We start from the raw sequence: 25,531 nt of genomic DNA, 5'->3' as shown, positions 1-25,531 counted from the left end.
GGTTGAACTTTTGTGGCAAACAGAATTAGATCTGTCATATTCAGGTGAGATGTTTGTCAATCAAACCTTGCGGTCTTGATTAATGAGATATGAGTGAATGCATCCATCTATGCATTTTAAATCCTTTTATCATTTTGTCAGATGGTTAAGATAAAGACAACAGTAATGTGTTATATGTGGCTTATGAATCTAAATATTGTCTAATCTAATCTAATTTAGTGTGCCAGGCCAATCAGCAAGCAGTCTCAAATGATTGCAAGTACATGTTGCGACTGGTAAGTGCTGCAATCACACAATGTAACCTGTCTGTGTGTATGTGTTTGTGAGAAAGCTCCTGACGACTTTGTTCTCTTTCTCAGGGTGCTAAAGAAGGACACATGTTTAATGAGCAGAACTTCCATCTGAGAGCAGCTAAACCTGATGCAGGTCAGTCATTTTAGCACTTGTAATGGATACATAAAGACCCACTTTGGTGTACACTACCAGTCAAAAATGTTTGAACAGTAAGATTTTTAATATATTTTTTAAGTCTCTTCTGCTTACCAACCCTGCATTTATTTGATCCAGTGTAAAAAAAAATCTAATATATATTATTTGAATATATTTTAAAATGTAATTTATTCTTGTGAAAAAAATACATTTTCAGCGTTATTACTCCAGTCTTCAGTGTCACATGATCCTTTAGAAATCATTGTAATATGCTGATTTGCTGTTCAAGAAACATTTATTAGTGTCAATATTTAAAACTTTTGAGTACAGATCTAAAGATCAGCATTTATCTTAAATTAAAAGCTTTTGTAACATTATACAAAAGCTTGGAGTCAGTATAATTTTTTTTAAAAGAAATTAATATTTTTATTTGGCAAGGATGCCTTAAATCAGCGGTTCCCAATTCCAGTCCTCGCGCCCCACCGTTCTGCAAATTTTGCATGTCTTTCTTAGTTAACACACCTGATTTAGATAACCAGCTCATTAGAAGTGAGGTCCGTGCAGGAACTGTGATCCGATTGACATGGTCCCTGCAAAGTTTTCATTGCTCCCTGCTCCCTAAGCGGGGGAAATCTGTTTACTATACTTCGAAACATTCATTCACATATTTGCGCTTCGCCACCGCATGTAGCGTCTTCACACACAGATGAAACTTATTAGAGAAGTGTGACGTAAGTGCATCTGTAAATAAATGCATTTTAAATTTACGTCTCGCACGCTTTAATTACCTTCAAATGGAACACATACGCTCGCTTCGAACTAATGAATAATGGCGGAATATCCTGTGATGTCCACTTCGAAGGGCAGTAACGTTGGAATAGAACAAACGTCGGAAGCGATACGTGAAACACACAAAATGTGCAGAGCGGTGGGGCGTGAGGACTGGAATTGGGAACCGCTGCCTTAAATTGACCAAAAATGACGATAAAGACATTTTATAATGTCACAAAAGATTTCTAGATAAATGCTGTTCTTCTGAACTTTTTATTCATCAAAGAAACCTGAAATTGTACTCAGATGTTTTCAAAATAATAATAATAAAAATAAATGTTTTTGAGCAGCAAATCAGACAATTAGAATGATTTCTGAGGGATCATGTGACTGGAATAATGATGCTAAAAATTCAACTTTGAAATTATAAATGCAGACGAGACTTTGTTTAAAAACTTTTGAGTGACAGTGTAGCTAGGCTTATAACCACAACTTTTTTTGTTCTTTGTCAATAGTGGAGAAATGGTTGAAATTGCACAAATTGGACTTCCTTGGGATTCCGTCCTGTGTAGGGTTCGGTCTTCATGAAGCATATAGGTGTGTGGGTTTGTATCCGTTTGTTCAGAAACGTTTATAGAATATTATACCACACTTCTGTTCAAATGTTTGTTTTTTTAAGTAATAATGCTTTTATTCAAAAAGGATGCTGAGTAAAAATCTCAGTTAAGACATTTATTATAATCTATTTTAAATAAGCGTTTTGAACTTTCTATTTATCAAAGAAAAATATGTATGGATGGTTTCTCCCAATATATTAAGCAGCACAACTCTTTTCAAGATGATATGAAACAAAATGATTGATGTTGAGAATATTTTTTTTTTACCATTTAAGCAGTATATTAGAGTGATTTCTTAAGGATTGTAGAAAATGGCTGCTAAAAATTTTGCCATCACAGTCAGGAATATTTCTTTAAATATAATAAACTAGAGAACAATTTCAAGTTCTAGTAATATTTCTCAATATTTGTGTTTTACTAAAACATTTTATTAAATGAATGCAGGCTTGGTAAGAATAAAAAACTTCTTTAAAAATATTTAAAACATTTTATTGACCTGAATGAAGTTTTGAATGGCAGTGCATATATAATCATAAATGTCAATACATGGTGAGAAAAGCCTCCAAATGAAGATAATTCAAGACGTTACATTGTCACACAACTAAATAATTCAATTGACAATACAAATATTTTTTGAAATTTGTGAAATTTGTTTGAAAGTTGTCAGTTTGTCTGAATAAAAATGGTAGAATGTATTTACATACATTTTTCCACACCCCATCTGTATTAAAATTAGTGGTCTTACACATGTAGACAGGCGTCTTTGTTCACTGATTTGCATTTCACTGATTTTCATAGTCTTGCGTCATGAGCGCCACATTTTATATAACGCGTGTAAAGATAAAAACACTCAAATGAGTATGACCTCATTGTGGAACCTAATCATAATCATATTCACTTCCCTGCAGGTTTTTAGTTTTTCCTAGCATGGGCCAAACTCTACAGACAGTCATGGATGAAGGGAACTGTACTTTGCCTGAGAAAGCTGTTCTCCAGCTTGCACTAAGACTAGTGAGTGTGCTATTAAACGACTTTACTCTCAAATTTGTTGCTATTTTCCCAGCCATACCATTCTCTATGAAAAAAAAAAAAAATTATAATCATATATACAACTTTTTCTTCAATGTGGAAGTAAGCCAGCGGATGAGACTTCCGGTTCATTATCCGCTATACGAGAAGAATAACAATGTGCAGTAAACGATAAAACTATTTGCTCTACAAACAAGTATGTTAATAATTAAGATAAAACAATAAAATAAGGTAAGACACACTAATTTGCTATATCAATCAGCAAAATGAGATCTTTTGCACAGCTAAAAATAGCTGGACTCAGATGAGACCGGAAGCCACACCCATAAAACATACAAATGTCTGCAACCACTCTTATTGGAAGAAAAAGCTGGATAATATATGTGCCTGTATGTGTTTTGTAGTTGGATGCACTTGAATTCATCCACGAGAAGGAATATGCCCATGCAGACATCCATGCAGGAAACATTTACATCAACACTGACAGTCATACAGAGGTCAGTAAGCACGTCCCTTATGAACTGAACATATATGCTGTATATATTACTCAAGTAATTGTTTCTTTGTTTTTTTTATAGGTGTTCTTGTCAGGCTTTGGTCATGCATTTAGGTTTTGCCCTGGTGGAAAGCATGTGGAGTACAGACAGGGTAGCCGCACTGCACACCAGGGCAACATCACCTTTATCAGCGTGGATTCTCACAAGGGGGCTGGTGAGCATTAGTTGTTCATTGCATTATTTACATTACCTGTGTTAAAGCCAGTCTAATTTGGATGTCTATTGGTGCTTTCCAGGTCCCTCTCGACGTAGTGACCTGCAGTCTCTGGGTTACTGTATGCTGTATTGGATGACTGGCTCACTGCCCTGGAGTCACCTCTCTCAAACAGGCTCTGCTATTGCTGCAGAGAAGGAGAGGTAAGTAAAATCTCAAAACAAGCACCATCATCAGGCATGTATTCAAGAGAGACCGGTTTAATAAACTGCTTAAACTAGCCTTACACGTTAGTCATCAATTTTTTTTCTTCAAGACTGGTCAAAACTTTTAAGTCAGTTGCATAAGGAGATAAATTGGTCTTGATTGTCCCTTGGCTAACTGCTATGTGGTCAAAACAGTTCTTGTTTTAAGACTCGGTCTTAAAAGGTCAGTTCACCCAAAAATTAAAATTGCACACCTTCATGTCGTTCCAAACTTGTAAGATCTTTGTTCATCTTTGTAACACAAATTAAGATATTTTTGATGAAATCCGAGAGCTTTCCGAGCCTGCATAGACGGCAACGCAACTGTCACATGCAAGGCCCAGAAAGGTAGTAAGGACATTGTTAAAATAGTCCATGTGACAACAGCGGTTCAGCCCTAATGTTTTGAAGCTACGAGAATACTTTTTGTGCACATAGAAAATTTGCTGGTGATGTTCCTCATTAATATGTCACTTTGAAATAAAAGCACCTTAGTGATTAAGTAAAAACATGAAGGTTGCTAGTGCGCCATGAGCAATGGGAAAATTGTCCCTTTATTGAGTGTACTTTTAATCAGTTTAAATACAAGCATCTGCTAACTGTCCATTTTATCATACCATATGCATTTAAAATCATAAAGTAATCTTACTACAGGATGTAGGTTTTTTTTTTCAAGATGAAAACACCACCTTACAGATAAGGCGACAGTTATATGCTTTCATGTTCAGTATGTTTTCTGCCTGCCTACAGGTATATTTCTGATGTCCCTGGACTTGTACGTTGCTGTTACAAACAGAAGAAAGCTTCTGGTGAGCATGCATACTTTTATTTTCACTTCATGTGATTAGTGCTTTTTTTTATTTTTGCTTAAGATTTTTTTTAGTGCTGTCAATACATAAAAAAAATTAACTAATTAATCACACATTTTTTCTAAGATTAATCAAAAAAGATTAAAGAGTAATCCCACCTAACATTAACGTTTTTACTATACTCTTATATTGTAATAATTTCACATTCTTTCACATCTTCAAATTAATGTAGAAACAAAATTAAGATGGCATATTTTTAATACTTGTTCATTTTTTTATGATTGAAGGGGAGTATCACTAATACCATGACTACTGATGTCTCTATGAAATTTTTTTTCCTAATATTTAACCATTGACTACAGCCATTCAACATTCCAGTATAATTAAGAGCTATCAATTTGACTTTGAAAAATAACTTCTTATTTAAGTGAACTTAAAAAAATCTTCACATAAACCCATTATTGACCTGTGCCCTTCAGCCAGTAGAAAATATACAGAAATTGAGTAAAAAAGTGATCAAGCACTAAATACAAAATTAAATCTAGTTATTGATTTCCTTTTTTTTTTTTTCTCAGTCTCTTTGCTTAATAGACATCACAGCAGCTAAGTTATTTTGTTATTCGGCTACTATTACGATAAGAGCTGCTGCTGCTAAACGTGACACAGATATGACCTGCATGCTTGTAGTTTCATTCGCTTTTTCTGCTACGGCCGCTGCATTTTTGAGTGAATTGAAGTGTGCGTGCTACGAGCACAGTATAGCGGCTGACTAGACGGGTAAATTCATTTTTACTGACATATGGCCTGACAACATCTCATTTGAACACAGTTCACTGTTGTTCTACTGAAGCTCCCTTGTCACCTGTATCTTTCCCGCATTCACTTGACTAGGCGTCTGGAGTGCGTGGCTGAAAAGTCTCTTATTTGATGTGGTCGTAAAGATGTTCTGGCACTAAATAATGCACTTAGTAAAAAAAAAAAGAGGCAGAAGCAGCAGATGTGATTAGGGTGGTCAACCCTAGCCCCGCCCCTGCATTAACTATGTTAAATATTTTTAACACTGTTAAACTGGAAATATCAATCACCTGCGTTACCATGCTAATTTGTTTTTTCTCAATTTAGGTGCATTACAAGACTACCTGATTAATGTGATGAATCTGCAATATACTGAGAAACCAGATTACACACTTCTGAAAGCTGGGCTTCATGAGAGCTTGCAGAAGATGGGTGGGAGTCTGAAAGAATCACTGAATCTGCAGGTATTATCTATCAAGTATTCCCATATTGAAAGGGACAGTTCACCAAAAAATTAATTACTTACCCTCATGTCGTTCCAAACATGCCTTTCTGACCCTGCATAGACAGCAATGCAATTGACACGTTCAAGACCCAGAAAGGTAGTGAGAACATTGACAAAATAGTACATGTGACATCAGTGGTTTAACAATAATTTAGGACCCTTGCTGTCTAAGGACAGTCAGAAAGCTCTTGGATTTAATCAAAAATATCTCAGTTTGTGTTCCAAGATAAACGAAGGTCTTACGGGTTTGGAACGACGTGAGGGTGAGACATTACTACATTAATGACAGAATTTTCATTTTTGGGTGAACTATCCCTTTAAATGACTATTCCTTAACACACTCATAAATTCTCATGCATTTAATACTGAACTGCAACAGCTAGCATGGTAGCAGTAAAAACAAAAAATGTAATTGTTCATGTGCAACTTTTAAGTCGGAAACTTGTTTTCACGATCATGCCGACAGCATGTAAAGACAGCTTAAATCTCAGTCTCACTTGTTTCGTATTGTATTTTATTTACAGGTGAAACCATAATGGCGAGTTAACGAGTGTGGAGTGTGGATTCAATTGTTTTAAGGAATGTTTAAGAAAGATTTTATGTTTTTAAAAGCAACTTTTACTGTGGTTTTAACAATGGTATTGCTGTGCAAATTTTGCATGTTTTCACTCATGGGTTGAGTTTGAATCACTGTGATTTATTAGACCTCTTTTAATATTTGTAAGGGTGACTCTACTTTTTTTTATATATAACAAATGATTTCTGGTCTTGGTAAAACCATTACATTTCATGCCATCAGTGGAAGTTTTGTTGTTCTGTTGTAGGTTTACACTTTGGGAAAGGATGAGTTCATGTTATAAAGGGATTTCTTTTTCGTAATTTTCGTTGTCATAATTGTATTGTACCTTACTGAAATAAACAACAGTACCCCAAAATCGACTTACCTTTGCTTTTTTTTTTATGATCATCGCGCACAACTGCCGCAAGGGGGCACTAACGATTCAAATTAATATGATTGTAACGGAACTCAAATCGTCAGGTGTATTTTTCTACACGGAACGAAAATATAGCATCAACGTTCAATAAGGAGGCGCGAAGACTTTAACGCTTTGATGAACTCGTTTATTGTATTTACACGAGTGGACAGTAGCAGATACATGCCATGAATCCACCAAAGATAAAACGTCGCCGAATGGCTGAGCTAGAGCCGTGGATCGAGAAACTCATCCAAAACTACGGCGAAAGCCAGTGTGAAACGACTGTAAAAGCAAACGTGGTTGGGGTAAGTACTTTTATATGTGTTATGATGTATGTGTAGTGTCGTGTGGATACTAAAATGCCGGTGTGTGTTGCTTAGGTGTGTGATATATCAGACTCGCAGCGGATGGAGCACACAGATGCCTGTATGCTGTTCATGTCCGATGGGAGCGCTGTCATTCCCGCGGTGCTGAGCGACGCCGCGTGGGAGCGTCTGCAGGAGTGAGGGACCCATTAATCCTCTGTTATGACACCACTCACTACACACCTGAGCCCCTGTTTTTATCTAACTCATCTGGATAATCGGGCCCAGCGAAAATCATGCTGAAATAAGCACATCTAGCTGTTACAAAGGGCTGTCATCTTTTGCCTTACAGTAACTGTTGTCTTGAATTTTACATAACAGGCACTACTTTGAGTTTTAGTGTAATGACAGTGTAAGTTTTGTTCTGTTTCTTCAGCTTGGAGGAGATGGAGTCTTTCACAGGCCTGCACAATGCTATAGTATACATACGCAGCTTTGAGCTGAAATTCGACATGAACCCCGATCTGGTATGGTACATGTATGCTAGTGTTTTATTTTTTATTTTTTATCTCAACCTCTGACCTTTTTTTTTTTTTTTTTATATCAGTGCTGATGCTGTGGCATTATTAATAGAGGGTTTGAACTTGCGTCACAATTTTGTCAGTTACCCGGATGCACAGCCATATTGGTGATACACAGATGTAATCAACAGCATGGATTTTCACAGTTAAAGGTTGTATCAGCGATTTCTAGGCTGAAAAACAAAGTGTCAATTTCAGCTGACCTTTCTTCACGATCCGCTCGCTGCCTGCCCCATAAATTGTCTGTGAAAAAACCGCGTCTCTCTGGTCAGCCTAGAGTCCGAGATATGCCAAAAAAACAATCGGCACTACCAACCTTTCCACACATAAACAAACATTGTTCCAACCAATCAGCGTCAGGGGTTTGGTGTTGTGGACTTTCGCTCCGCCTCCCTCACATCCCTGCACCAGTAGGAAAGTCCACAACACCAAACCCCTGACGCTGATTGGTTGGAACAATGTTTGTTTATGTGTGGAAAGGTTGGTAGTGCCGATTGTTTTTTTGGCATATCTCGGACCCTAGGCTGACCAGAGAGACGCGGTTTTTTCACAGACAATTTATGGGGCAGGCAGCGAGCGGATCGTGAAGAAAGGTCAGCTGAAATTGACACTTTATGTTTTAGGCTAGAAATCGCTGATACAACCTTTAATGTACGTAACTGCAGAGGTCTTCAACCCTGCTCCTGGGGACCCACTCTCCTGGAAAGTTTATTTCCAACCTGCTTCAGCACACCTGCCTGCAATTTTCAAGCAGTCTTGAGGAGCTTGATTGGCCGCTTCAGGTCTGTTTGATTAGGGTTGTAGCTAAATTCTTCAGGATATTGGGTCCCCAGGAACAGGGTTGAAGTGTGGAAGCTCTTAAATCATATAAACAAGGACTTAGTAAGCAGGAAAGAGTGAAATATGTGACACACTACAGTTAATAGGTGGTAAAGATATTAAGTAGTATATTAGCAGTATTAAGTAGTATATTAGCCTAATATTTACCTTCCTGACCGGAAATAATAAGATAAGATTCTTGCCCTGGAAATCTTGGTTCAGTTTGGCCAACCATAAACACCTTTTGTTCCTCAGTTTTTTGCACTCTTCTCCTTGATATGTTATAATTTTTCGCAGTCTATGGTACTCCAAATGTTTTTCCTGGTCCGACCAATTAGTACAGCCCAAAACATGACCGTAATTGACCATTTTCAGCAGCAATAATCGGCTAAATATGCAAGTTGTGTTCAGATCAGTGGCATTGTTTACATTCTGTGCCACCAATATGGCCAACTAATGACCCTTCATGAAAACACTCCATTGGGGGAAAAAAAGTCATGTCAACTCAATATAGCAGGGGCCTTTTTCAAACCAAGCAGCCATTGGAGAGGGACAGACCAGGGTCACCCTGATATTTTTTTTTTTTTTGCATAAATGTGGCCTAAATATTAATACTGAGCCCTGTTAATTCAGTTAAATACTTTTTGTAATTTTGCTTATGTTGCACAAATGTTAAAATAGTTTTTGTTGATTTTAGTGTTTGTTTTAATTTAACCTAATTCTTTTTATCATGGGAGGGAGTGTAAAGCAAACAACTGAATTTCAGCTTTGCGGCAGTATCTTTAGGTAAAAATAGCTTGTATTTTTGTTTAACAGTTTTTTTTTATATATATGTCTGGTCTAGAAAACTCATGTGAATTATTACTTAAAAGATTAGTTCATTTCCAGAATAAAAATGTCTCTATAATTTACTCACCCCCATGTCATCCAAGATGTTCATGTCTTTCTATCTTCAGTAGAAAAAAATGTAGGTTTTTGAGGAAAACTGGTGGCCAACATGTTGAAGGCCCAAACTGCAGTTTCAGTTCAGTTTCAAAGGGCTTGACACCATCCCAGTGGAATATTGTGAAATGCTAAGACGTGACATGATCACCCATTTTCAAAAAAAAAATTATAAAATGCGAATATAGTTTTTAATTACAAATGCTCATTTCGCACTAGCTCGACGTTCCGTCATTACGTAATTACGCTGGAAAGGTCTTGCATGACGTAGAGAAAAGTACTGACCCATTGTTTACAAAGCAAACATGCAAAGAAAGTCAAACGTGAACTAATCAATTCATTTTTAGGAGTCCTGGCTCATGATCCCACCTCTTTCTTCCATATAATTCCATATTCCTGTCTGCTCTGTAGTGTACTATCCAAATAAAGTTGCAAAATGCAAAAAAAAAACTTTAATTCTTCGGCTTTGTCAAAAAACTACTGCCTTAGAAAAGTGACAAGCCCTGCATTAAAGCACATTAAAACGATAACTGATACTACCAAATGAAATATTTATTTGAATGTTGTTGGCTTATGAATTCCAAACAAAGAAATAATTGTGTATGTGTTAAGATTCAGTCACATTTGATCAATTGATCAATTTAAAGGATACAAAAAGCATTAATTTCTTTCCCAAAAACAAATGTTTCTTGAACAGCAAATCAGCATATTATAATGATTTGTGGAAGATCATGTGACACTGAAGATTGGAGTATTGATGCTGAAAATTTAGCTTTGATCACAGGAATAAATTACATTTTAAAATATATTCAAATAGAAATCAGTTATTTTAAATAGTAAAAATATTTTACAATATTAATAATATTTCACTGCTATTTTGGATCAAATAAATGCAGGCTTGGTGAGCAGAAGAGATTTTTTTTTTTTTTAAACATTAAATATTTTGGTAGTGTACCTTTTAAATACATGTTTGTGTGTTTCACTTCATTTATATTTGTTTGTTTTTCAGGCGTCTTGCCAGTTTTACTTGAAAGTCAATCAAATGAACACCATATGCATCGCCTCAAAGCAACAACACCCCCCCAGCTGGCAAGTCATTGATCTCTCCAAGCGCACACAATGATGTATCATAACCGCTTAAAATCGTTATCAATTAACCATTGTTTATCTAATCATTATTCATTATCTTTCAGTACAACTCTCGCATCAGTCAGAGATCAGATCATAAAGACGTGGAGGTGTGTTAACCTTCTTTATAGAGTGTGTGAACACGTACATCTCACGCAGAACTGCATTGTGTTTATAAGATGATGTGTTTATTGGTTAGTGTTAATTGTATTGCTCTCTGTCAGGTCCCTCAGGGAGGGTTCAGCAAGTTCAGCCTCTGGTAAGTATCACATGCATTGTTTTTCTTTATATGTCTTTTTTTTTAATATCGTTCATAAAGCAAAGACACATGCCACTTCACAGAAGTGATAAAGGCGTGCATTATGTACCTAATTTCCCAGGGGTCTCGCTCTCATCTCTATTGGACGTGTGGCACAATGACATTATAATAAATATTCTGAATGATGCAACAGAGAAAATAACCATGGCTGCAACATATTGTCCAAGTGTGGCAACACCAACTCACTGGCACCGGGAGAGACTTCATTGGAGGGTAAAGCTACTTCCTTGGCAACTTAAATGCACCAGCTGTTGACCAGACAAATTATCATTGCGTATGGGTGTGTGTGTGTTTTTTCCAGGGACAGGAGCAGTTCATTGTCCCCGTGCCTTTTCTTCTCATCCCGGAGGAACAGAGGGAACTGATGACAGCTGATCCCAGTACTGTCTGCTGTCTAATTAATTGCTTTTTTCATGACGACCCTTTGGGCATTCAACCAGATTTCAGCGTGCATGTGGCACACTGTGCATATGTGTTTTTGTCTCGTGTGCGCAGGTGCAGATAGCGAGAGCGAGACTCCAAATGACTTGGCCCCACCCCCTGAAGAATCACATCCAACCGGCGCTTCGAGTGCAAACCGAACAATGGCCGCTCAGGACGGTATAAGTGGCTCATGTCCAGATGAAGGGCAGTCTACTCTGGTGCACACAAGACCAGGTGAGGTTTTACAAAAGAAAGTCAGTGCCGTTCCAAGTAGATGATGTGTTGTTAAACTCATCCCTCCATCTCCCAGAGGTTTTGTGTGGAACGGGGGAGCTGTCTGGGGATGGAGAGAGCCCATGGGATATGTTCACACAAGAGCCGGCTCTATTAAGTAGACGTTCCACTTCAGACTCAAATGGTAATTTCCTGTTTATACAAATGTAAAAGGGCATCATTGTAATTGTGCACTAATCATTTCAATCGTTTTTGTGCTGATACAGACCCAGAACAAGAAAGTCAGTCACTTTTAAAGGAAGCCACCCCATTGCCTATAGCAACAAGCACCCAAGCCCAGTTCCCAAAGCAGATCTCAGGAGGGGTGTCGGTGGATGGCATTACTCTCAGTCAGAGACCCAAACCGACCCAGTTTAGTCCGTCCCACTCAAATGATAAGTCTTTCAGAGACCCTAGTCAGGAGCAAGACAAAGAGCATGCTCTGAGTCCTCCCTCGTGGCTCATCCATAATACAGCCCCACCCTCTGAGCAGAGGCCCCTAGCGCATCCACCTGCAGGCCCAAAGCCCTTAGCATCTCCACCCACCAAAGCCAGGAAAGTGAGTGTAAATGATATTAATGATATTTTGCTGTGTCCAAGCTGGTCATTGTGGCTCACTTGCGTAATATGATGTGATTAATGCTTTCTGTGGGACTAACCAAATTAAAAATATATCTAATACTAATCTATTTGTGTATTGCGTCAGAAATGTTGCTACATTGTCCCAGCTTCCCTGTTGCAGGTGCACTCAGATGGAACGCCTTTTTCCTATTTGTATCAGCCACAGCCTCAGGTTGCCACAGCCCTCGGCCGTTTCCAGTGAGTATGATGTGTTCCCCGCTGACATGCTGATTATATCATGCTTCTAATGTAATGGCCAATGATATAAGAACTGTTTCACAGTTTTGTATTCTTGTACTTACACAGTACCAGTCAAAATTTTGGACACATAAAAACTGTCATATGTGTGTATATGTATATATACATACAGTGAAATCAAAATTATTCACACACCTTCAGTATTTCTCGCATTATTACAGTTTATTTACTATAGTTTAGAAAATGGTCATAAAATATGACAGAAACTCAGATTTAAACCGTGTCAGAACAAATTCATCTTTATAAACATGAATGAATTAAAGTAGAACAAATTCATTCAGACACCTTCAAAATTTCTAACATCACAGTTTATTCAGATTTAGTTTTAGAAAGATTTAGTATTATTCAGCAGGGGTACAGTAAATTAATCAAAAGTGGCAGTAAAGATATTTGTAATGTTTTAAAAGATTTCTATTTTAAATAAATGCTATTTTTTCTTTTGAAGTTTCTATTCATGAAAGAATACTGAAATAAGTATCACAGTTTCCGTAAAAATATTAAGCAGCAACTGTTTTTGATCATAATTAAATGTTTCTCAAACCTGGAAAAAAATGTATTCTGTTTCCACAGAAATATTATTTCTGTTAAAGCTGCATTCAGCTTTTATGCACAGTTTTGTGCAGTGTTGAGCCTTACAACCAATCAAATGCGTTTCTGTTGAACTTAGGAATGCATTGGCCAATCACAGGCGCTTAGATTAGTCAGTGATAAAAACTGTTGTTGAATGTGCACGCTTGCAAATTTTATGATCATAAACAACAGTACAGATAAGACATAAATAAAAGATTAATTTTATAGCTTTAGTGATGGGAGTAACAGGAGTTTTTGCTTAATTTGTAATGTCATGGACTGACATGTTTGTCTTTTTGACATTAAAGACGACATGTTTTTATAATAATAAGGTGATTATAAAAATTTGCCTCACAAATGTAAAAAATGTCCCTGGATATCAATTCCAGGAGGCAAATATTGCCCCTTAATGGAACAGTTAATTTCTGACCCTGATAATTATATAGTTTGTGTTCATAATTTAAGTGTTTTTAAGGATTTTATGATTGGACGGAACAGTTTTGACTAATAGTGTACCTATAATAAAGCTTTCTAGGTCTTGAAATTTGAAAACCAGATGAATATTGGGGGGAAAAATGAGAGCAGAGTGTTAGCTAGACAGCGGACATAAGTGTGTAACATTAGCGGTACAGTATGAAGGGTAAAACCAAATTACATGGGAATGAAGCCATCCTCTTTCAACTTTTCCTAACCATTGTAACCAACACCCCTCATATCCAAGATCTATTTGTTGGTTGTTGCTGGTTTCTACCCATGTATATGTATATGTGTGTGTGTGCCTTTCTAGGATCCCAGGGCATCTGATGCAGTGGGCGGTGCGTTATCTGGGGACCTCCGACTGTGCAGATGTCAGCGCTGAAGCTGGTTCATAAGCCATTACCTCAAATGACATGTTGTTAGTTTTTTTGTTGTTGTTGCACAAAAGGTTTTTTTTTTTTGTATTTAAATCTTAGGTGTAGTCCAAAAAGAAGATATATTTTCTATAAAACCCTAAGTGTAAGTTAATTCTGCTGTGCCAATTGTAATAAATATTGATATTCAAATACTATGACCTGTGTCATAATTTTTTATCATTTAATCATAATTTTACTTATGTAACTGTTTATCTCTTTTAAGCCATGGTATTAAGGCTTTTTACTAAACAGAAACTTTGATTTGTCAGAAAGAAATGACTGAATGTGGGCACGTTGCCATAAAATGTCAAAATAAAACGGTCAGGGTGGAGATTTGCTTTAAACAAAAATAATTAACACTAAATTATACATCTGAAAATGTGACGATATTATATTCATCATGTTTTGTTTACAAAAATGCAATTACATAAAAAGGATTAATGCATATAAACGGCCTACATAGACTACATACAGTTGAGGTCAAAAATTTACATACACCTTGCAAAATCTGCAAAATGTTAATTATTTTACCAAAATACAAAATGCATGTTTTTTTTTTTTATTTAGTACTGACCCAAATGAGATATTTCACATAAAAGATGTTTACATATAGTCCACAAGAGAAAATAACAGTTGAATTTATAAAAATGTACATGCACTTGATTTTAAATATTGTGTTGTTACCTGAATGATCCATAGCATAGTGTTATTTATTTACTGATAGTTGTTCATGAGTCCCTTGTTTGTCCTGGACAGTTAAACTGCCTGCTGGTCTTCAAAAAAAAAAGCAAATGCTTACTGATGCTTTAGAAGGAAACACAATGCGTTAAGGGGTGAAAACTTCTTGAATTTGAAGATCAGGATAAATGTAACTTATTTTGACTCCTGGGAAACATGTAAGTATCCTCTGTAGCTTCTGCAGGGCAGTACTAAAAAAAATGGTACATATCTTCATTTTGTTCAAAAGTTTTCACCCCCAGCTCTTAATGCTTCACGTTTCCTTCTGAAGCATCAGTGAGTATTTGAATCTTCTATTATAGTTGCATATGAGTCCCTCAGTTGTCCTCAGTGTAAAAAGATGGATCTCAAAACCCTACAGTTACTGTTGGAAAGGGTTCAAATACACAAAAAAAGCTGAAAAACCAAAGAATCTGTGGGACCTCAAGATTTTCTGAAGAACAGCGGTTTAACTGTTCAAGACACACATGACTCATGAACAACTATTACAAAACAAAAGGAAAAAAACTTTTAAACGGGGTCATTTTTTATAAATTCAACTATTATTCAGGTCAGTACTAACTAAAAAAATAACATGCATTTTTTATGAACCCACTTATTTTGGTTAAATTAACATTTTGCAGATTCTGCAAGGTGTATGTAAACTTTTGACTTCAATTTATTATTATTAAAAATACATTAATACTTTTATTCAGCAAGGACATGTTAAATTGATAAAAAGTGATATTAAAGACTTACTTGGTTACAAAAGGCTAATATTTTAAATAAATGCTGTTGCTTTTTACCTTTACATTCACAAAAGAATCTTGAAAAAAGTAACACAGGCTCCAAAAAATATTAAGCAGCATAACTGTGACACTCAGGGCCAGATTAACACTTTGTTGTACCCTGGGCAACAATATTCAAGGGCCCATCATCACGACCCCAGGATCACAATAATATGGTCATATATAGAATACATTACTGTAATATACAGTAAATATACTCAATACTTCAAATCCTAACTGTCATCATATTTTGATTTACACATATTTAAATGCTCATAGAACTACAAATGCACTACTATGTCCCCTATCAAAGAAATTCACTCACATATGATGCTATGAAAACAAAACACATCAGCATCTGTACAGTATAATCTGGTAAAATTGACCCACTACATTGAGAGGGAGGGAACTATCCTCCATTTTCACAAAAAAATGAATAGATAAGCAACCACTTTAAAACCATTTGCCATGTAGCCGACGTTACTTTTTTCCCCGGTACTTTAGTTTAGCCTACTTTGTGTAAAAACGAAAACATTTATTTCAGTGAAAAATAAGTCCAAAACTCTCTATTTTAACATTTTGAACAATCTTTTGCTTTTTTTTTTTTTTTTTGAAATTCTTATGTGCTTTAATTTTTCTGATAATCAAATGAAAGCATAAACATTTATTTATTTTTAACCAAATGAAAATTTTTGGCAAACAAACTGTTAAAATCAATACATGGAAGAAAAATTATATTCAGTTTAAAACGTTGAAAATAATAATTGTAGTATTTTTTTCTACAATTAAGTGGTTAATCTTGTTGTAATATTTATTTTATTATCATATATATTGTTTTATGTAAATTGTTTAAATAGGAATATATAAACACCTACATTATACCGTACAAAAGGAATACAAGACTAATATTGTTGCTACATGTTGAACCGTTCTTTTATTTTGACAGGTTGCTGTGAAGTTTCTGTGTACAGTATGATATATCATATGATGCTAGTTTTCTTAAATGAAACGGTAAAAGTGACACTCACAGCAGTTTTGGAGATTGAGTTTATCTGTTCATGAGAGGTGCAAATGCAAAAAATTAACGTGAGCGTCAAGCGTGCTTTAGTACGCGCGCAGTAAAAAAAAAAAAACGCGTCTCCACCATTCATATTAAAACGGTCTTTTTGCATTTCAGTTTTCACAGACACTAGTCCATATCGCGATTTGAATTAAGTGACAGACCAACTTTTGATTTATTAATCCCAAAATCGACGAATTCCGTGGTATTCCGCGCTATAGTAAATTCCGTTTTTATGAATGGAGTGCGCGATCCCGTCCGTGTTTTCGCTGAGGAGACATTGTAAACACGCGACTATGTAGAGACAGAAATGACATGCCTCCGTGTAAATAAGATAAATAACATAAGGCAATTTATTTTGCTCGTGCCCTTGCTGTCCTGGGCCCTTTAGATGTCGTGGGCCCCTGGGCAATTGCCCAGTTGCCCGTATGGTTAATCCGGGCTTGGTGACACTGAAGACTGGACTAATGACTGATAAAATTTCAGCTTTGCCACCACAGGAATACATTATATTTTAAAGTATATTAAAAAAGTAAAAAAAAAAAACAAACGTTATTTTTAAATGTAATAATATTTCACAGTATTACTCTTTTACTGTATTTAAAAAAAAACGATTCCAAACATTTGAACGGTAGTGAATATATTGTTTTTGGACATGGTACTGTATTTTATGAGAATGTAATTTCAAAGAGTGTTCAGAGAAACTCTGCAGTATTCGACAGCTGACCTGGAGGGGCAGTAACGATCCGAAAGGCGCCTCTGACTAAATCTGCACGAAGAAGAGCCAAGGAAAAGAAAACAAAAGTCCCCCTAGGTTTATTCCCCTCATGGTGTTGTCATGCCAGCTAAAAAACGACAGAATGATCCCGAAACAGGTAAAAAGAATAAGAAAGAGAAACGAGGTGAACTCGCCGTGATTAACTCGGATCTGAGGGACGACGCTGCCCAGAAAGCCATGAGAGACGCATGGCAGAGGAAAGAGGGCTACACTAATGGTATGTTTGCCCACCCACGTGACACAGTGAGCTTACATGAGTTCAACAGTGTTTTATAGTTACTGTTAGCAGAAAAGAACAGCATCTACTTGCTTTTTAGAGATGAGGCAAACTGGTCTGTGTATTTGTCATGTCTGTGAATTCTCTGGTCTCTGTTCCAGGTAATATCCACCTGGACTGTGAGCCCTTCCCTCACTGTCAGATCACTCATTTCCTACAGAGTGAGAGCTTTGTGGAAAGTCTGCAAACAGAGCTCCTGCAGCTGAATTTCAACAGCAAGTCAAATGATTTGTATAAGTTTCAACAGGTATCAGTCTGAATCATAGGTTGTTTATATTATGAAGAAGTGGACGCTGAGTACTGAATTCTGTTTCTTTTGCAGTCAGATGACCTGAGAGAGAGAAAAGAACATCATATCTCACAAATAAGGTGCGTCAGATTTCAAATGAGCTTCTGCTGTAAAGTTTGTGTTATTGTTTTGCTCACAGATGTGTTTGTTGGCATTTCAGGTCAGTGATTTTTGGGGAGTTTCGTGTTTGGTTGTCAGAAGTGTTGCAGGTGGATCTGGAGGCGACTGTCGATATATCCTGTGCAAAGTACGAGCATACAGGTAAACCATCTGACCACTTCTCGACCAGTCACTGGGGTGTAGACAAGGAGATGAAGTGCAGCTGGTGTACTCTCAGTGGGTTTCTTGACGTCTCTCTGTCTTTCTTCTTGCTCTTTGTGCAGATCTTTTGCTGTGTCATGATGATGAGCTGGAGGGACGAAGAGTTGCGTTCATCCTCTATCTGGTACCCCCCTGGGAGGTGAAAGATGGAGGGACACTGGACCTGTTCAGCACTGATGGTGTGTGAAACAAGTGCATCAATAGTGTCATTTTACCCACAAAATTTGTGTTATTAGTTTAAAATAAGTTAAATCATGCCATTTGAGTCAGCATGAAACAAAATTTTGGTTGAAACATGATATTCAACAAAAAAAAGTTACCCACGAAATTTGTGTTATTAGTTTAAAATAAGTTAAATCATGCCATTTGAGTCAACATGAAACTGTACATTTTGGTTGAAACATGATATTCAACAAAAAAAAGTTACTAGATGTTTATGAACGATTATAAGTACAGACATTTTTTTCTTTGCAATAATACGTACTAATGAATCACACATGAGGACCATGTGTTGGTGTATTTAATTGTTTGTTAATTAATTATAATTGTGTATGTTTCACAGAACACTGTCAGCCTGTGAGTGTTGTCAAGTCTCTGCTTCCTTGCTGGAACTCTCTGGTGTTTTTTGAAGTGTCCCCCGTCTCCTTCCATCAGGTAGTTAGAAGCAATGTTTTTTTGTTTTTTTTTGTATGATTTTTATACTATTATAGTTAGGGGTTAACTGATTATCGGTGACAATATTAAGCATTTTCATGGTTATCTGTGTCAGTCATTTAAGGGAAGTTTTTGTCAGAGCCCTGTCATCTTAATTTGGCATTGTTTCATTTTTACACCAGACAAATATATTGGTTCAAAATATCGGTTATCGGTCTACATGATCTGTAAATATTGGTATTATTGATTTATTTATGGTTTAATTATTCTTTACATTTTTTAATTTAGGGGTTTAAGCGTGTAATTGTTAGAGTGGCCAATGATCAGCCATCTCACCTTAAAGGAACACTCCACTTTTTTTGGAAATAGGCTCATTCTCCAACTCCCCCCGAGTTAATAAGTTGATTTTTACCGTTTTGAAATCCATTCAGCCGTTCTCCTGTTCTGGCGATATCGCTTTTAGCATAGCTTAGCATAGATCATTGAATCCTATTAGACCAATAGCATCGCGTTCAAAAATGTCCAACGAGTTTCCATATTTGTTGTATTTAAAACTTGACTCTTCTGTAGTTATATCGTGTACTAAGACCGGTGGAAATGTAAAGCTGTGGTTTTCTAGGCTGATAAGATTAGGAACTACACTTCCATTCCGGGGTAATAGTCAAGGAAGTTTGCTGCCGTAATATGGCCGAAGCAGGCGGAGTATTATCAGAAATGAGTTCCCAGCTAGTTTAGCATTTGCACATGTGCTGCGTGGTATTACTGCTCCTGCTTCAGCCTTATTACGGCAGCAAACTTCCTTGACTATTACGCCGGAATGGAAGTGTAGTTCCTAATCTTATCAGCCTAGAAAATTGAAGCTTTGTATTTCCACCGGTCTTAGTACACAATATAACTACAGAAGAGTCAAGTTTTAAATACAATAAATATGGAAACTCGTTGGTCATTTTTGAACACGATGCTATTGGTATAATAGGATTCGGCTGAATGGATTTCAAAACGGTAAAACTCAACTTATTAACTCGGGGGGAGTTGGAGAATGAGCCTATTTCCAAAAAAAGTGGAGTGTTCCTTTAATTCATAGAGACTGGTAGTACTCACACAGTCTACAATGTCACCAAGGCTCACCCCAGTTGGCCTGATGGGGGCGCTACAGTGATCAAAAGTATGAAATTCCTCATAATACCTTAATCGTTCATCGCAGACTCGAGTGTCTTATGTCGTTGGAATCCTTGGCTCAGAGGTGAAACTTTCAGATATTTAGCATTTTTTGAAAAACATAGTTTTGCAAACTAGTCCTAGGTTTTTCCCAGTTGGAACCAAACCAGGGCAGGAAGATTCTCTGGAGAGTGAAACTGCAACTGCAACTAAAATGGCTATAACTTTTGAGCAGAATGAGATATCTTTGCTTAACGCGCTAAATCTAAGGTCACATGAAAAAAGTTGCCAAGCTTGTCTACTTGGTGGTGCTATAAGAGGGAAAAAAAACATAAAAATGGCCATACCTACACAACCATTTGTCCTATCAATGTGAAAATTGGTACGCACGGTCTTGGTCCGAAGTGCCAAAAGAGTCTATAGAGACATTTGCATATCTCAAAAAACATGGCCACCATAGGCAGATGAACTTTGAGCACCTATTAGACAAGGTTAACAGAGGTTGATTGGAACAAAACCCAATGAGCCTGTTTGACTCATGGGACTTAAGGTCTGTGAGAAATTTTAAAGAAATTGGCCACTGGGGGGTATAGCATTTTTTTTAATTGCATAAACGATTGTAAATTGTGCAGTTTTTCCACACATGCGCACAATATCCATATCATATAATAGACTTCCTCGTTCCAAACAACTTTGTCTCTAGAACCACTGCTGTCAATCAAACCGTGTGTTAAATGTTTGAGAAGATGTGAAAAACCTACTTTTGCGAACTAGTCCTAGGTTTTTCACTCAATCTGGAAAAAAAACACTGCAGTACAATTCTCTAGACTCTCTAGGTCAATAATTATCAAAAAATGTTGAAATTGACTCTTTGGGAAGCTATAACGGGGTCGTTTAGAAAAGGGACCTGTCCAAATATATCAAGAAAACTATGAAGTCTAAACAGAAACTCAAAACTTGAAACTCACCAAACCTGGTGGTGAGCACATTCACCAGGTGATTCTAAACAAGCATGCAAACGTTTAGGGAGATTGGACCACATCTCCCGCTATAACAGTCATAAACACAAAAAAAGAACAGCATATTTCTATTCACCTTCATTGAATTAGGTGGTTACAGGCTTGCTAAATAATATTTAATGTCTTTTTTCATATGTGCTTGAGTGCCTTAAAATGCTTGAACCCCAGTTATCTCTGCTTGCAGCTATATTTTTTTCCCCTGGTTTCACAGACAGGGCTTAAGCCTAGTCCTAGACTAAAATGTAAGTCTGAGCTGCTTCAACTGAAAGAAACTTGCACTGACTGATCTTAATGTATATCAGTGCCTTTGTTTTGTCTCAAGATACACACCAGCAATGTTTTTTCTAAGACACGTTTATAAAAATTACTTAAATGTCTTAATTGAACAACAGTCTAATCCTGGCTTAGTCTAAACCCTGTCTGTGAAACCAGCCCTTTATGTTTTAGTTTTAGTATATGCTTCAGCAAGGCAACATTTCTAATTTTTGTTCAAGTTTAGGTTTTTCATCTGATTCAGTGTTATGTCAATTACATATGATTTGTAACATTTTTAGTTAAAGGGATAGTCCTCGCTAAAATAAAAATTGTCATCATTTACTCAGCCTCATGTCGTTACAGACCTGTATAACTAACTGTCTTCTGACATTTTTTGAAGATTGTTGGTACCTAATTAATTTTTTGTTCCCATTCCCATTGACTTGCATTGTATGGGAAAAAAACGAAACTGTTTGATTATTAGCGTTCTTGAAAATATATATTTTTTGTGTCTTTTGAACAATGACAACACTGGTTGTGGATTAGTTCTTCATTCATTAATGATTTACGCCTGCTTTAAAGAACTGAACTATAATCTTGTCCTTCTTAGGTGGCAGAGGTTCTTTCTGAGGAGAAGTGTCGTTTATCTCTGAGTGGTTGGTTTCATGGCCCTTCTCTACCAAGACCCTCACGCTACATTGAACCCCCAGTTCCCCGTCACATTCATATCCCAAGAGATGTAAGTCAAGTTAGCGTGAGAGAGCGTTTTTGGTGTGTGACATGATCAAAACTCAGTCTGTACCTAAAACACAGTGTGTTTATTATAGGAGAGTTTGCTCTTTGAGTGGGTGAATGAGATGTACCTGGATCCTCGCTATCAGGCTCGGGTGCAGCAGGAATTCGAAGAGAGTTCTGAGATTTGCTTGCCTAGTTTCTTACAGGTCAGTCATCATCATCATTTTTATTAATTAGACAAAAATCCTCAGTTATATTAAATGTACATATGTACATCAGTGTTTGGCAATGCAATTGTACATATTAACTGTTAAATAAACTCTGCCGGAAGATGCTTTCATAAGGCCCTTTTAGTCTGCGCTGTTGTGGAGGTCCATGTATAATTGATGCAAAGGAGAAATTCCTGTAGATGTGAAATTTAGTGACATGTCCCATGCCTACACTAGAGGCATACAGTCAGAGTAAGTTTTAAATAATTTAGTGTCTGTGTTACTTATTTATAATTTTGCACATGTAAGAATCACATTGGCAGACTCTGCGTGCAAGAATATGGAATTTGCTAACTTTAGAGTTTTTGAATGAATAAGGAATTTTTAAATCTAAAATAATCTTAAATGGAACTTCACAATTTCATCTATTTTCTAAATGCATGTTATTGATCCATGCATCTGTTTTTTTATTATTGTTTTGACCTCAATCATTCACTCCGATTAAATCCCACCTCTTCCTTATGACCAAACACAAGCTTGCTTTCAGATCTGCCTCTGTTCAGTCAACAACCAGATAGGATACCGAATGTGTTAACTGATATTAAGTGTATTCACATTAAAAATACCTGCCTTTATCAGAAACTACTGCATTCAGTTGAGGTCAAAAGTTTACATACATCTTGCAGAATCTACAAAATGTGAATTATTTTACCAAAATAAAAGAGATCATACAAAATGCATGTTATTTAGTACTGACCTGAATAAGATGTTTCACATAAAAGACATTTACATTTAGTCCACAAAAAGAAAAATGACCCTGTTCAAAAGTTTACATACACTTGATTCTTAATACTGTGTTTTCTACCTGAATGATCCACAGCTGTTTTTTTTTTTTTTTTTTTTTTTTTTGTTTAGTGATAGTTGTTCATGAGTCCCTTGTTGGTCCTGAACAGTTAAACTGCCTGCTGTTCTTCAGAGAAGTTTTTCAGGTCCCACAAATTATTTGGTTTTTCAGCATTTTTTGTGTATTTAAACCCTTTCCAGCAATGACTGTGTGATTCTGAGATTCATCTTTTCACACTGAGGACAACTGAGGGACTCATATACAACTACTACAGAAAATTCATACACTCACTGATGCTTCAGAAGGAAACACAATGGATTAAGAGCCGGAGAGTGAAAACTTTTGAATTTGGAGATCAGGGTAAATCTAACTTATTTTATCTTTTGGGAAACATGTAAGTAGCTTCTGAAGGGCAGAACTAAATTAAAAAAGGCAAAGTATGAAAAAATGTAAAAATTTTCACCCCCCTCCTTCTAGAGCATCAGTGAGTGTTTGAACCTTTTTTAATAGTTGCAAAAATGTCAGTATTATTTTCTCTTGTGGACTACATGTAAACATCTATGTGAAATATCTTACTCAGGTCAATATTAAATAAAAAATAAGATGCATTTTGTATGTTCCTTATCTTGGTAAGATAATTAATATTTTGCAGAATCTGTAAGGTTTTTGTAAACTTTTGACCTCAACTGTACTGTATATCCAAACACTTCCAAGTATCTCTAATGCTGATATCCTTAATTTTGCCCTTTAACTCTCAGGAGGAAAAACTGAGGCAGGTGCGTAGTGCACTAAAGTCGTCTGAAATCCAGTGGGAGAGGAAGGGGCCACCCAATAAGAGGTGAGATCCAAACCACCTGTATTTTATTTGATAATATTTTAACTATTAATCTCTTTCTAGTAAGTTTCATGTGATGTTTATGTGCTTATGTATTAATGTAATTGTATGCCTGTCTCTGTGTTTAGGTGTTATGGCTGTGCAGATATGCAGAGCGTCCCAACGTGTGTAAAGGAGTGCTGGGAACTCCTCTCTTCTGAGTCATTCTTCATCCTCTTATCCAACTTAACCGGTCTTCGTCTACACTATCTGTGCGGCGATGAGGATGAGAGTGAGAACGAAGAAGGAAAGAGTGAGACAGAGAACGGAGATGGAGAGGGAAATACACAAGCAGGAGGCTCTGGGGCTAATGCTGATGCTTCATCAACTGAAAAGAAAGAGAAAGGTATTCAGTGTGTGCGTGTTTTTTTCCGTTAAGATCATTTTTTTATATCATTCTCACATTTGACATGTGTTTTCTTACAGGACCTCCTACTTGTGTAGGAGAACTGCGTAGCTGGGCGCATGGAGATTATACATTGTTACATGACTCTGTCAAAAGAGAGTATGCATTGGATCTGCAGCTTCACATGGGCTGTGCAGGTATGAAATCTGACATTTAGGTTTGTCCTTTTTGCTATTTTGAATTTTGATTGAGGGACAAAAGGTTGAAAAAGTGCAAAAGCATATCACAGCCTGTTTTTTCTGTCAGGATGGAAGTCAGAGTTTGGAGGATTTACATCCTATATTGCACATGATGAAGATGAGGAGGTAAGTGATGGTGTCACACAATATCAGGTTTTCATTTAATGATTTATTATATTATAACATATGCAAACACAGCAAACTAGTGCACATTATTTATTCTGTTGACACTGTGATTTTTCTCTAGCTCCTGACAGTGTATCCTGAAGATAACTCCCTCGCTCTGGTCTACAGAGACAAAGACACCCTCAAGTTCATCAAGCATATCAATAATAGCAGCTCCAGCCAACTTTCTTCCCAGAATACCACAGCATTCTATGACTTCTCTTTTAACTACTACGAATGATGAGAGAAAATCAAATGTTTGATTGGCTGACTGACTGACTGACCGACCGTATGTGAGTATGCGAAAGCAGAGTGCATTGGCTATACATTTAATAACATTTTGAGCTCAGTATACACAAACAAAAATAAGTTTGAAATATAAAAGGCACTTTCATTTTTTAATGTGCAAGTTTCACTCCCAACTACAAAAAATCAGTGTTAAGTGTGATGTTCTAAATTAAATGTATTCATATGGTTGTTAAAAGAGTGATTGTGCTCTGATGTCAATAAATGTTAATAATTAACACATGAACAATGACATTTGTGTTCAATTGTGTTATATCACAGAATGATAAATGTTAAAACACCAAATTAAGTCTGAGAACATTAGTGAAAAATTCATATTTTAAATAATAAATCGTCATTGTTTATCTGTATGCATTTTTCTATCTTTTAAGAAAGATATTTTGAGATCATATTTTTTTTATACAATGGAAGTCAGTGAGCTTCAATGTTGTTTGGTTCCCAATGTACCCAACACTCAAAATATCTTCTCACTACCAG

General features: G+C 36.4%; 3 protein-coding genes across 3 annotated transcripts; all 3 read left to right on the top strand.

Annotated features, from left to right (window-relative positions):
* The first annotated feature begins 6 nt into the window (after positions 1-6).
* vrk3 (VRK serine/threonine kinase 3) lies at positions 7-6,846 on the top strand. The gene is made up of 11 exons (XM_073837171.1): positions 7-44; positions 220-275; positions 360-426; positions 1,716-1,797; positions 2,726-2,828; positions 3,251-3,343; positions 3,425-3,557; positions 3,640-3,760; positions 4,553-4,611; positions 5,734-5,870; positions 6,436-6,846. Exons 2-11 carry the CDS (start codon positions 264-266, stop codon positions 6,445-6,447), a joined length of 819 nt encoding a protein of 272 aa, XP_073693272.1. The 5' UTR covers positions 7-44; positions 220-263; the 3' UTR covers positions 6,448-6,846.
* A 132-nt stretch (positions 6,847-6,978) lies between these two features.
* On the top strand, positions 6,979-14,175 carry acd (ACD shelterin complex subunit and telomerase recruitment factor). Its single transcript, XM_073837128.1, has 13 exons — positions 6,979-7,193; positions 7,269-7,390; positions 7,630-7,720; positions 10,545-10,624; positions 10,729-10,773; positions 10,888-10,922; positions 11,044-11,195; positions 11,284-11,362; positions 11,478-11,639; positions 11,716-11,823; positions 11,906-12,237; positions 12,421-12,497; positions 13,915-14,175. The coding sequence occupies exons 1-13, from the start codon at positions 7,074-7,076 to the stop codon at positions 13,997-13,999; spliced, it is 1,488 nt and encodes a 495-aa protein (XP_073693229.1). The 5' UTR covers positions 6,979-7,073; the 3' UTR covers positions 14,000-14,175.
* Positions 14,176-17,368: 3,193 nt separating this feature from the next.
* Positions 17,369-25,400, top strand: ogfod1 (2-oxoglutarate and iron-dependent oxygenase domain containing 1). The gene is made up of 13 exons (XM_073836226.1): positions 17,369-17,580; positions 17,742-17,887; positions 17,963-18,009; positions 18,090-18,190; positions 18,313-18,429; positions 18,813-18,904; positions 21,947-22,075; positions 22,164-22,277; positions 23,883-23,962; positions 24,088-24,344; positions 24,425-24,541; positions 24,651-24,709; positions 24,831-25,400. Exons 1-13 carry the CDS (start codon positions 17,424-17,426, stop codon positions 24,987-24,989), a joined length of 1,575 nt encoding a protein of 524 aa, XP_073692327.1. The 5' UTR covers positions 17,369-17,423; the 3' UTR covers positions 24,990-25,400.
* The last annotated feature ends 131 nt before the right edge of the window (positions 25,401-25,531 follow it).

The sequence above is a fragment of the Garra rufa genome, chromosome 3 (genome assembly GCF_049309525.1).
Source record: "Garra rufa chromosome 3, GarRuf1.0, whole genome shotgun sequence".
Classification (NCBI taxonomy): Eukaryota; Metazoa; Chordata; class Actinopteri; order Cypriniformes; family Cyprinidae; genus Garra; species Garra rufa.
This window is presented reverse-complemented; position numbering and strand designations above follow the sequence as displayed.